Source organism: Corvus hawaiiensis, chromosome Z (genome assembly GCF_020740725.1).
Source record: "Corvus hawaiiensis isolate bCorHaw1 chromosome Z, bCorHaw1.pri.cur, whole genome shotgun sequence".
In the NCBI taxonomy this organism is placed as follows: Eukaryota; Metazoa; Chordata; class Aves; order Passeriformes; family Corvidae; genus Corvus; species Corvus hawaiiensis.
Window position 1 is genome coordinate 7818872 of NC_063255.1, and position 13712 is coordinate 7832583.

At 35.8% G+C, this 13712-nt stretch overlaps 1 protein-coding gene across 7 annotated transcripts in view; it reads left to right on the plus strand.

The window, feature by feature from the left end:
* ARL15 (ADP ribosylation factor like GTPase 15) overlaps positions 1-13712 on the plus strand; it is a 255678-nt gene that overhangs the window by 113858 nt on the left and 128108 nt on the right. Inside the window, exon 8 of one of the 7 annotated variants that reach the window (XM_048290892.1) lies at positions 4911-4932. The exons of the other annotated variants lie outside the window; for them this stretch is intronic. Within the exon in view, the coding sequence (XP_048146849.1) occupies positions 4911-4916 (6 nt within the window). The 3' untranslated portion in view covers positions 4917-4932. Of the gene's footprint in view, positions 1-4910; positions 4933-13712 lie in introns of those variants that run through there. 7 annotated transcript variants of the gene reach the window in all.

The following is a 13712-nucleotide window of genomic DNA, read 5'->3' on the forward strand; positions in this document are numbered from 1 at the left end:
ATGTTAACTTCTAGAGTGTACTTCATAGACAGAGGTTGTTGTCTTGATCCTTGTGTCTTGTTGCAATTAGAAATACAAGAAATTAAGCAGCTGAGAACAACTGACTCATAATGAAGTCTGTATTTCTTACCTGATCTCAGGGGCTGCGCTCGTATTGATCATTCAAATAATTTCATGTTAAGGGAGTGTCTCTTCTTGGTTGAAGGGAAGAGAAGACAACAGGATGTCAGGCTTCAGTGTTCACATTGAACATTAACTTCTGGCTTTAACTTGTATTGGATTATGTATTAATATGTGGTGCCAGATTATTTTTGGTTCATCTTGGTCATTTTTTGTTTACAGTGAATGTATGGTATATAGTTTTACCTCCTGATAACCTGAGGTTTAAGTGACAGTTGAATGTGGGTAGCAAAGTACATTTTTTATATTCAGTGCTGCATTTCTCAACTAATTCCCCAGTATGTCACTGTTGTTTCTAACACATTTTAAAATTCACTTGTTATTAGAATTTGGAATAGAATTAGTTTATTTTGAAACAGCATGGTGTTCAAAGTGGCTTAATTGTTACTATACCCAGAGACTAGTCTCAAAAAAATTTGCTGTGGTATATATGCTTCCATTTTCTCAGTTATTTTAACTGATATTTAGTTGTAGCATCTTGGTGGAGATACATTCTAGGAAACTCTGCACTCAGCTAGCTTTCTCAGTAGCTTTAGGTCATGTTAGTCAATGGAAACTTATTAGGGCATAAAAAGATGGGAAAATGTTTAACAAATCAGAATACTGAGTCAAGGCACATTTAAGCCTTACTACTATTCTCTTTCTATTGACTTTCTCCATTCCCTAAATAATGTTGTCTGTGCAGTCTCTATGCACTCTTTATTAGCTCTTCTATTTGATTTAATTATTCAGTTACTCAGTGTGTCTGAATTAAGTCATCTCCGCCAATCTGCTTATTACAAAGCATTTGGTCAGCGAGAAGAGACTAATGTCATCTTGCTGGACTAATTTTTGCGGGTGTGTGTTTAGGAATCAAGACACTGGAGCAGTATTTCAAAATTGGCTTATTAAAAAAAAGTCAGTGCAAGAGTATATTATCGATACTGCCCATCACAGGCTTTGGAAGAGTAAATATTACTTACCCATCTGAAGAAAAGGGAAATTTTCATATTTTCTTCCTAGCTTTCCTTAAGATGGGAACAGTTTTTGTAGTTTGGTGCTTGGAAACGTTTTTAAAAAACACAACAATTTTGCTGCCACATAGATTGTTTTCACATGAACTTGCCAGGTATTATATGAAAAGATTAAGTTCTTTTTTGATGGTAATATTGTTGCTTGCTTCAGAAAGACAGCTCACAAAAGAAGAGGGGATATAGCCAAATGCGGGCTTTTGGAAATTTTTTTTTTCTAGTACACAGTTGCATTTTTAGAAAGCATTTCTTGTAAGACAGAGATGTTAACTTTTGATATAGGCACTAGAATGCAACATTAGAAGTTTTTCCTTTTTATCTGTATGTCATGATATAAAACCTCCAGCAAAACCTTCCTTCAGGTTAAGCTATAGTTCCCATGGGTTATCCACTGTAAAATCCTTAACAGTGTGAAGTAGCTATGACTTAATCCATGTCATGTATAGGAGGCAAACACAAAGTTTAGCAGAGCAGAAGAAGGAAAATATAGAAGTAGTTGCAGGTGCTCTTTTCCTAAAGAAAATGGGTGTGCATTCTTACATTTCTCTGAAGCCATTATTTGCATCTCATGGCTATATTTGAGAGGTATAACTCTCAAACTGTCCTAAACTGGGAATGTGGTAACTAATATGTTGCATAAAAGTGAAGTGTTATGTTCTGCCAATGGACTCTGACAATTCAGTTTTTAGTACCTGTAAAATGGACTTAAAATGTTCCCCAGATGTATTTGGCTACCTCTCCATTTGGAAGTCATTCCTTCTGTGCAATAGGAAAAAAATTTGCTTAACTAAGAAAACAAATTCAATAATGCCACCCTTTCCCTGCATAAATAAGAAGGTGGGGGTGGTAATACTATGTCTGGGAAAGGAAGCAAAAATGCATGCTTGGATATCCATTGCTGGCTGTTGTAGGGAGTGTGCTTGCCAGCAGTTTTTGGCAAGCTTATTCCTTCCAAACCCTCTCCAAACTTGCCAGACATTTAAAAAGTCTTTTGCGTGTTAGTCACCTTTCACTTACTTGTAGCATTAGAAGAAATGTTTATTGACTGAAGAACTGCCTGTTTTGAAATCAGGAACATTTAATTAAGTTTTTTGGTTTGTTGCATGTTGGTTTGTTGGTATTTACTTGACAGCAGGGTTTAGTTAGGAATATCCTTACAGGCTGTTAGTAACCAAACTGGGTCAAAGCTCAAAGGGTCTGTTTTTGTGGGTAGTAAAGCTCAGGGTTTGGCTGATGTTTTTTGAGCATGTAGAAGGCATCAGATCATCAATCCGTGACCCTGTGCAGAGGGATGAATGCTGCAGAAGTGGACTGCATTCAAACAATGGCAAAGCACCGCCTCCACTTTTGGTAGAACCTGACTGAGAGAGAATTAAAAAATCTCCTGTGTCTGTGGGGTATGTGGCACCTCTTTGTGTTAGTTTGGTTCAGTCGTGGTCTGGTGTTTAAATCCTCTTCTGTGTGGTATTGATCAGGCTGTGCATGGCTCTGAATCTCCCTAAGGCATTTGAGGACAAAACAAGTAGCGTATATATCTGAGCCCTAAAACAGAGACAATTCAGACAGAGAGGGATTGGAGGGAGGAATCAGATATCATGAAAGAGGAGAAACTTGTCCTAGGTAGAAGCATGCTAGTGGGAAGACTGGAAATCTGGCTTCTTGGATACAAAATATTTTGCAGAACTGCCCTTCTCAGGAAGTTTCAGATTCATAATTGTGGTTCTGTTCTTTCTACTCAATTTTCTTCTCATGTTTACAAAATCTGAGTTAAAGAGAGACCTCAGGTGTAAGTCGTTATACCAGAGATGACTGGAGTTACATCTGTGGCTACGCTGCACCCTTTCTTTAGGGTTTTTAGATGGTAGGATGTCTGTGTCTTTTTCGTGCATCTTGCTCCCTGTACTTACCTGTTTAACTGAAATAGTAGTTTAGTACTGGAGCATGTCAGTCTTTTAATGTAATTGCTTGTCACCTCTGAGGTAAGGAAGCAGTCTGCTGTTAATTTTACAGTAATTTAAGCACTGGTAGACTTATCAGCTACAACCACAAAGCTAGTGGCCTTTTAATTATTGGTGATTCCAATGAGAGTTTGTATCTGAAGAACCTGCAATGGGTAACTGGAAGTGCTTGAGAATACAGTGTGTTTTGTCAGGGTGTTGTGATCAGGCAATGAAAGAAGAGTTGACTTGCCCTGCTCAGGGTTCTCTACCAGACACTCACTGTGTTAGTTGACTAAAGAAATGCTGGAAAAATCTGTCAAAACTTACTAGGTTGTTTTATGCATCTGAAAATTAATTTTGTTTCTTTGAATTAAAATTGGGTTTAAATTTTGAATTTATATTAAAAATACAGTTTTTAGTGTACTTCTATAACTATAATGTCACTTTATAACCTGTTGGAGAGCAATAGCTGCAAATTAATTGAAAGAGGTAGTGATGTTCTCTTGACACTTCAACATTGTCATTCAAAACCTTTCTTGACCCTTTGAAAAAGATGTTGATTTCTTTGGTCTCAGTTTGTATTATTTTTTATTGTAATAATTGGAAATAAATATAGCACTTTCAAGTTCTGAAGTGGCACTGTTGAATTTCCTGAGACATAGGTAATACAGAGCATCTTCTAAATAGTTATCTGTCATAAAGAAATTACTCTGCATGCTTCATCCATTGTGGTATGTATTATTAGTATTAGTATGTTCCTATGAAGGATGTCTGTCCTAGAACAGTTGAATCATTCTCTGAGTTTAATGTTTTTTGAGAACTGTGATGATTTAATATTCTCTATTTGTGTGATCATTTTCCTCCTTGTCAATTCAGCTGTGGTGTTAGAGAATGCAGAAATAATCCATGGTCATTTTGCTAGTGTGTGACTCGAAAACCATAATTCTCCTTACCTTAGAGATTTAAAATTTCCTGTTACTGTTTAGATTTTTTTTCATTTGTTTCCATTTTCTTTTGCTTGACTTTATGTTCTTAATAGAGTATTAATTCATCTTGTGTATAAAAAGAAATTGTTTCTATTTGGAAGTATTGCAGAATTACCAAGTCAGACTCTTGGGGCAATTATTCAGACTATTAGCATGAATATACATGAAGAATGTAATTTCTTTTAGATAACAACTCTTTAATTTTTATTAATATGCAAAAAGTAGTGTCAGCTAGCTTGCTCAGTGGAGTTGTTTGCAAACTTTGATAAAATTCTGTATTTTTCTACCCATGAAAAGAAAGCTTGAAATCTGAATCCCAGGTCTCTTTTGTGGAATTTAAGTGTTGCTTTATCAGTTACTTAGTTCTTAATTTAGACCAATGACGCACTTCAGAAGGCAATGGGAGTTTTGTTGAAGACTGCTATAAAGTGTTACTACTTGAAGTGTGTGGCAACCTTTTACCTATTAAAGGAATTTTCTATTTGAGCTCCACAAAAGACTCACCAAGCAACTGATGTAGTTCTATTGAAATATGGGAAAAATCTGCCAGAAATCCTGCAAAACACCACAGGATTCCACAAATATAGCATTTTTCAGCTGACTGCACTCTGGACAACTACCCTCCCTCTACAACAGTGATAGGACTGATCAGGACTATCAGTCTCACAACCTCTATCAGTTTTCTCTCTTGCGTCTTCAAACTTTATTAGATGGATGCTTTGTGCAGTGTTCAGAAATAGTGAAATGTTTTCATATCTGCAGCTTTTTTTTTTTTTTTTTTTTTTCTGGGACAGATTTGATTATTCCTCACCAGGATGTTTAGAACTGTCTTACTCAAAACCACTCTGCAAGTCTAAATTTCGGCTCATAAGAGGAAAATTGAAGTCTGTTCTTGTTGAGTGAATTTTTACTTCTTGGCTATTAAAAGTCTTTCAAAAAGAGTTTGGTTCTGGCACCTTATTATTTAAAACCTCTCTGATTTTAATTTGGATTTCTAGATATGACAGATATCTAGATATGATATGATATCTGCCTGGGTTGGAAGGGACCTTAAAGGTCACCCAGTTCCAACCCTGCTGACATGGGCAGGAGTGCCAGCCCACTAGCCCAGGTTGCTCAGGGCACCACCCAGCCTGGTGTTATCTACCTTGTGAGTGGAATACTTGCTATTCCTGCAGAGGACAACTTATCGCTATCACCACCATAAGCTTTCTTTTCATGAGCTTTCAGACACTGAGGAATATTTCCAAAATAAAACTTTATCGTTGTAGTTTTCTATGACAGGCATGGATCAATACAACCCTTCTAATCACTCCATTTTACTTCTTTAAATTGTGTTCTTGGTACTAGATCCTGCAAGGTTTTCCTGTACTGTGGTACTATATTTTAGGGCCATATTGGCTTTTTTGTATTTCATAACACTAGGAAATACATATTTAGGAAAATATTATTTACACATAGTATCTAAATTTTGCCTTAGAAGGACCAAACTACATGTCTCTTGTAGTCTGTTTCTGAGGCTGGCAGGCTATTGTTAGAAAATACAAGAGGGGTTTTTTTGTCATGCAGTAGTGAGCTCCTGCTTGTCTTTGCAGGCCCGAGGTTTTCATCTTAAGAGGCAAATAACAAGGGAGAAGAGATGAAGAGGAGGAAAGCAAACTAGAGGCCTAGAAAATTCCTTTTCTTTCTTTTTTTTCCCCCATGAAACTACTTCTGCAGAAAAAAAAAATACTGACAGGCAGGGTGTGCCAGCTAATGTCACCAAGCATTGAGTGGAAGGAAGAATACTAAAAAGCAGAAAATTAGAGCTGTGCTTGCCTGTTCACCTCCTCAAAAGAATTGAAATTGTCAGCGTTTGGGACTTCTTGTCAGAGGCTGAGATCCTCACCTGTCTGTGGTGCTCTGCAAATCTGCTCTGGTGACCATCATCCCTCAGAAATATGTGTCTGAGAGCAATTAGAATTTTACCAAAGAATACTGAAAAAAAAATTAGGTACATGTATGTCATGTAGTTACTGAATTCTTTAAAGATAAAAACAAAGGCCACCACAGAAGCAAATTAAAGCCCCTGGGAGCTGACATGGTTATTGAAAGCTTTAACAGAGCTGCCCTGCCATAGAAACCTGCTTTCCTATTGTCATTCATTTTGGTCTCTGAAAAGAAATTTATGATCAAAGTTTTGTTTGAGCACAATGTAAGCTCTCAGATTAGATTTTGGCAAAGTTAGACGGGGATTTAGATATTTTATTTTTTTCTATTTTTGTGGCACTTGTCTTCTAGTGAGAAAAATGTTTTGCCCTTAAAATGTTTTGCCCTTAAGAAAAAAAGAATCTGTTTACAATATTTTCTTGAATTGCATTAGATCTGTGTTTCTTGTTTTATATCTCCTAATACTGTTTCCTGATGACTCCAATCTAGAGCATCTTTTGTGGGTGATGTAAATGAAAATACATAAATGAGATAAAACCTGTGTATACTTAAAATATTTTAATTCATAAGTTGCTTCTATGTATAAATCTTCCACCTTGAGGATTCTCCAGCAAATGGCCACTGTCCAATTTTTCAGTTGCTATTGTCAGAAAGAGGTTTTATTTTTAACAGTTAGAATAACATAATATAATGCTTTCTGAGCATAAGAGCTAGTGACCCATTGTTTTCTTTACTAATAACTACAGTTTGCTTTCATCCAAGGGGATCCTTTGGGGGAAAGAAATTAAGGTGGAATTAATCATAGTAGGAGAAGTCATTACAATTATTGAGATGTATGAATTATAGGTTCGTTTCTTGTATTTGCTGTTGACTTGCTGCATAAGACTTTTTGGGAGTAGGTTATTTCTGTTCTCCAGCTTATGTCCATACAGAAGAGTCTTATAAGTACTCTAAATTATAATGAAGATACATAGTTTTGAAAAGCTTGGAAATTCAAGTACAAGGAGAAGAAACATTGATTTCTGTGAAAGAAGAACTTTCTTCTCTACAAAGAAAACCTGTAAAAGATTGTGACAGTCAAATGAGTTACACAAATTGCTAAGAGGTAATTTAAAACGAGGATTGAGAAAAATCTGAATGTATACAGTTCTCTTAACATACAGTCATGCTGGTATATGCTAAAATTATAGAAGTAGCTTTAGAAATGCTGTCTCATGATGTGATCAAAGCAAAAAGCACAGTCAGCCAATTTGAGTCTTCTGTCTTGAATGCCCATGGGAATTAGGAGTATTAACTTACTCATATACATGAGGTTTGTAAAAAGAATGCTCTAGAAGCTAAATAATGGATTTAGAAGTCTGCCTTTAAGATTGTGATTGCCTTTAAGTATTGAAAGAAAGAAATCACAATAGAGGTTCCCCCTCTGCTGGTAGAGAGTTCAACATTCAAGACATTTCAGTGTGTCTAGACGTGGGTAAACACAGTTGAGTCTGAACATATTTATGCAAAGAAAGAGCCTCTGTTACACAGTGTAAACTATTGCCAGTCTGCTAAAAGAATTTTAAAGTGAAATATAGTACAACTGAAGTTATCAAGTTCTATGTCCATTTATTTTAGCTAGCATGTAAGTAATTCATGTCAAGTGCCCAATAGGGAGTGTGAACAATTGTGTTGTCGATACCAAACCAGTGACTGTTCAGCTTGGTGTTTACTCATTTCAGTGCTGTTCAAGATTTTTGTCCTAGTAAGCAACCCTTTTCAGTTACCCTTTTTAAGAGATTTTCAATTTGATTTAATTAATCATCTGCTTAAAACATTGCCCTATGCATGCTTGTCAGGAGAATTTCTCAACTCCTTCTGTGGTGGGAAGTGCCTGTGCCAAATTTTGCATATTTACTTTGAGTACTTGTGAAGAGTGAAAATTTTAGAGGTACTGGAGACAAGAGAAGTAGATTATTTATGGTAAGAAGTAGGTACTGTTATCCGCTAGAAGGTGAACTAGCAGGAAAGTACAAATGAAAAGACAAACAAAAATCCATCTTAAGTGAAACTCTCAAAGACCTGGGTGAATTCATGCTGCCTGGTGTGTTTGTCCCAAGGCTTTTATGAAATTTAATTTCCCAGTAACCCCAACAGTGCAATACCTTTTTCTCTACCAGAGAAGAGATTGCTTATCAGGAAGGCAGATAATTCTACTCGCTCTTCACTGGTTTCTTTCAGTTTCTCTTTCTTATGTTTGGCTAGGTTAAAACTCACTCAAAGCTGCAGATACAGTGTTCAATAAGGTGGTGAATCAATAAATTTTTTAAAATTTAAATTGTTGTGGTTGCTTGTTTACCTCTGTCTGTGTGTGAAATAAAATGTAAATGGCTACTACTTATGTAGAAAATATGCCAAGGTTTTAGGCTTTGAAATACATAATTAAATTTTTATATTTTGGTATGGCAAATATTAACATAAATTTGAGTAAGTATTTGGAATAAATGTTATTACCTATCTCAAGTAATTTAAATTTCTTGTGAATGTAATTAAGGCTCTGTTACAACTACATTTCTATTTTTCATGTATCATGTATTAATATGAATATAAAAGTTAAATTTATTTATGCAGGCTTAATGTTGCCTTTCCATACATCTAGACAGTGTGAGACCGAATGAGGTTTTATTCCCTTCAGAGATGTAAATCATAAGAGGACTGTGGATGAGTCTAATAGGATCATAGAGCTAAACCTGAGTGGAATTTCTTATAGCAAAGAAACAGCAGCATCAGGCTACGGGGGTGTTCACCTTCTTTTAAGCAATGGGTAGTCTTGAAATTCTTACATCATATTTTTGTAGCTTTTTTTACATTAAAAATGATAGACAGTGGTATTACTTCTTTCCCTTCTCCCTTTGTTTAGTATAAGCTGAATGATTTTAATGTGTAGGAAAGCAAGTAGGCTTTTAGCTGCAAAATTTCATTTTGATTTTCATATTTTTAATATACGTATGGATTTATAAAGGCCTTGTTGATTATTCTCTCTGTTCTTTTGAGAAAAAACTGCTCTGGCTTTTTGATAATTTTCTTTATGTGCAACTATTGCTTTCTGTGGCAAATGTTAATCCATATCAATTGTATTTCTCTGTTTGGTTACTTATCTTAGATTTGAATTAAGAACAAGCATGACTTCTCAGCCTTCAGTTTTATGCTTGCCTTTATGCTTGTAAGTTCTCCCTACTGCTAAATCTATTACTTAGTATGTAATGTTAGTTATGGGCAATGTAGTTAGATATGGGTATATTTTCTCATTAAACTATCACAAAAAATAATCAGTTACTGTACAAACAAGGTTGTAATTGAAACTTTCCTGATAGCTTCATATTGTTTCATTTTCTTTGAACATAGCAAATTTTCACCTATGTTTTGAGGTTGAGTATTCAGAACTTGATTATATACCCACTTGTTATATTAGATACTAATATAAACTGGTGAAGAATAGAGTTGATTTGAAAATTTGGCTACTCCTATAAGCATGGTAAGTTAAAAAATTTCCCTGTTTATACAGCCTTTGGCAATTTAAGCAATGTGTTTTGTCACCTGTTTTGCCGTCTCGTGAAGAGCTGGAACTTTTATGAAGAAATAGAAAATATGACTTTGAATCCTTGACGTCTTTAAATAAATGCACATATTGATAGTGACAGATTGCTAAACTTGGCGTTAGACACTTAGTTGTGTTTCTTGCCAAAAGTAATCCAGATGTGCATAATTTATCCGCCTGCCATATGTGCACTGACATGTCTTTCTATAATCAACTGTCTGTTGAGTATTGTTAAACAGTTAAGTGTTCTTTATCAACTATCTTTCTGAATAATGCTAATAACTCCTTTAAGGAGATAAGAAGCAGCAAGACCATGAAAACAGCTTTCTTAAACTGAAGAAGGCAACTTTATTTTTTTGATTGTCCAAAAAGCATACAGTTTCAGAAAAAAACATGGTAAAAGAAGCATATTTAAAGCCTATCTTAGGTGGTGTTATACAACTAAGGTGGACGCATATTTTACGTAATCTCATTATGATGGGACAGATCTTTGTTGTGACTGTGTAAAGGAAGTTGCTATGGAATAATAACATTAATTAATAAGGATTTTTTTTGTATGAGGTGCTTGTTGAAAGGAGAAAATGAACTTGACAAGCAGTAACCAAACATGTCCTGGCATTAAGCTGAGAAAGATTTGTAGGAGGACATTTGTGTCATTTGGAATATTTCATTGTATCATCAGAAGAAGCAACTCCCATTTTATGGCATGTTTTGCAATGTGTGTTTATTCTTCAACTGTCTTCAGAAAGTTACTTATTGATTAGTAGAGTTACATGACCCCAGTGGAAAAATTCCTGTGTAAAAGGAGTTTCTGCCCAGTGAGTTTCCTGCTCCAAAATTCTGTTTGCAAATAGAATTCTCTTTGATCCATAGAAATATTCTCCCTTTGTTTCCTATAAGCCTATCCTTTCACCTCATTGACATAACGTTATCAGAATATTAACATGGATAATCTCACATTCATCAATCTCTGAGTCGGATCCCAGTGTTCACCTCGGAGGTATATAGAAATGTATATGGTGGTCATGTAGAGCAAAATGCACAGTATCTCATGGTTCTGAGTTTCCCCTGAGGAGAAGGGTGTCTGGCGCTGTCTGATGTTCCTGTGCATACAGGTAAGTATTTATCCCTACAGTTATACAGATACCTATCTGTTGTACATAGGCCTGTCTTTGTAGCTATCTGCTTTGGTTTTTGAACTCCCCCCCCCAGCAGTTGCATAACTTGTGGCATGATTAGCTGCTCTTCTTCATCATCCTGGGAGGTCTCAGTCATGACCTTTCCAACTGCTGATCTTTGTCATTAAGATGAGCATAGGTGTACATAAGCTGTTGAGAGCACCAACTGTGTGATTCTTATTTCCATAAGGTCATCCACATTTGAGCAACTCATCTTGGTCTATACTAGGAAGAAGTAGAATGCCTACATAATGTCCTGAAATTGGGTTGCCATGCTAGACAAGGTAATGCAGCTATATAATACCATCCTGTTAGAAGGCATCTTTGCTGAAATGGTCTAAAGACACTCCCTAGTTTGTAGAAGCATGCTCCTTGTTTGTAAACGTTGCTGTTTAAGATTTCAGCTTAACTCTCCGATCCATGCATAGGATCTAAATTGAAATACTGATTCAGTGCTCCAAGGTGTTACACTGCTGAAGTTCTCAAAGATACTGGCTGTATAGATGTGGTGTGGAAGAGTACTGTCATGCAAATGCCACCAGTAAGCAAGAAGGCTGGAAGGCTTCTTCAGTCAAGTTTGTTGGGTGTTGGTGAATATTTCAAAATCATCTGAAGTTGCTAGGGCCTTACATAAAAATGCTTGTTGATCGTAGATTAACATTGATCCATTGCTACGTGAAACTGTGCTCATTATACTGTGCTATAGCTACTCTGCTAGAAACAGTCCTTTCAAAACAAACAAGTGAAACACTGAAAGCTCTGTGGTGTGTTCTTAGCTGCTTCTGAGAAGTGATCATCATATTGAGCTGTTTTCTAGAGAATGCAGTTTGTGTCCAATTTTTTAAGTTATGTAATGTTTACTTGTCTGATGAAAGAGAAGTAGCATACAAAATACAGGGAAACATGTTTTCTGAAGATATTATCATTGTTTCTGATGAAGGCACAGCTTCTTGCACTTGAGAAATACTGTGGAATCTATATATCCTATAGCAAATGGGCAATTTATACCTGAAAGGATACCTAACCTATTTCAACAGTTATTCCTTGCGAGGTAAGCTTTCTTTGAAAGTGTAAATGACATGTTTTGAAACGTATGTACTTTGGGGTTGAGAAACTGTTGATGCTTTGTTCTCTCACTGATTCTTGATGTTTTGTCCTTTGTTACAATCCTTAGCAAAATGATGTGAAATTCATGGACACATACACACCCATTAAAAAAAAAGCAAACCAAACCCCAAAACTTTACACATTACCAAAAAAACATTGTAATTTGTTATTCCTTCAGGCAACATATTTCAGGGATTAATTCACTCCTTTATTAATGTGCATTCAGTATAGTACTTTACCTCAGTTTTATAATTATTTACTAAAATATACTCTTTGTTATCTGATCACTTCAGATTGAAGAGAACTGCATCTTTGTAAAGAATTCTGGGTGAGAAAGTACGTGTTTTCAGAAAACGCTGTTGTGAATTCTCAGATATGTATTAATGCTTGCACTTTATGAAATACTGTGATATTGTTTGTATCTTAGCTAGTTTTCTAAACCTCTGAGAAGCCTTTAGCCTCCACAAACCACAGACATATGTCTTATATGAAAAAATCTCTTCTGTTCTGATTAGTAATGTCCTGAACATGATAGAGCCATCATTGTTATCCAAAGAGTTATACTCTCGAATCTTAATTGTTAATTTTCTTTCTTAAGCTCTTTCTCTCTTGATTCTGAGCCAGAAACTCTTTTGAAAAAAAAGCAGTTTAATAAATATTACCACAGTATTACATTACATGACCATCTGAAAATTAATAATTGTGGCATTTTGAAATTCTTATCACTGATCATTTGGTCAGGATTGGTGACATCCTGGCCACTTCTAACATGATAGTTTTGTCAGTCCTGATATTTTTGGGAACTCTGAGGTGGAAAGGGGTAGTATGGAATAGAGGAAAGATCATCCAGAATTAATCTGGATGTGTGTGTGTGTTTTTACATACATCTTCAGGCAGTGCTGCAGTTAATATTATCTGAAATAGTGTATATTTGTGCACCGTAGTTCTGCCGCCCAGCAGCATTTAGTCACTGTAGTTTGTCTTCAGTTAGATTTACCAAAAGGCTAATTAACATACTAGAAAAGTGGTTTTGGCCCATGAAGAGCTAGCCTGACAACTGAACTCATTACATTTCCATCTATCTGTCTTGCTAGAGTAGGCAAGACCCTGGATTGACTATAGTTTGAAAGGTTAGTTGAAAAGATTAAAGGTGACTTGTAAATGGAAAATGGCAACTTTGCACTTTTGAATTCTAAACACATCTGGTCTAGTGTTCCTCTTGCCTCTGAGTGGTAGGTCTGCCAAGACTTGTTGCAGACTTTGTAGAGCAGTAATAATAAACCTGTTCAGCGGTTTAAAAGAACTTGGCATGCCATATGACAGGTTCTCGAGTAGTTTGTCAGGAGCCAAGTGTACTGTAATAGACCCTTTTAAAATTGTTGGCTTACACGAAAACTGGAGATGTCTGCATTTTCTCCTTCATTCCCCCCTTCCTGTGAACTACAAAAGGCAGATGAATTTATTAAAATGCTTCTTCAGTGCATGTTACTGAGCTGCTAAAGAGACCAATAGATAAACATTATTGTAAGTTTGCAGATGCACTCTCATTTATGCCTGTAGGCAAGATAAATTTATCTACTTATGTTAAAAGACTTTTAATCAGATAATCTGTTATTGCAAGCAGTTTAGATCATGAAGTGAGTAGTTTTTCAACAGGCCTTTACAATGTGTATAGACTTTGCTGGTCCTGTTCTTCATCATGAGAAACGTAAGACACAGTCAGGTGTAAGGAACATAAGCAGTATACTTTTCACTCTTGCCTTCAATTAAGTGTATGTAACTGTAGACAAATAAAATACTTCTAC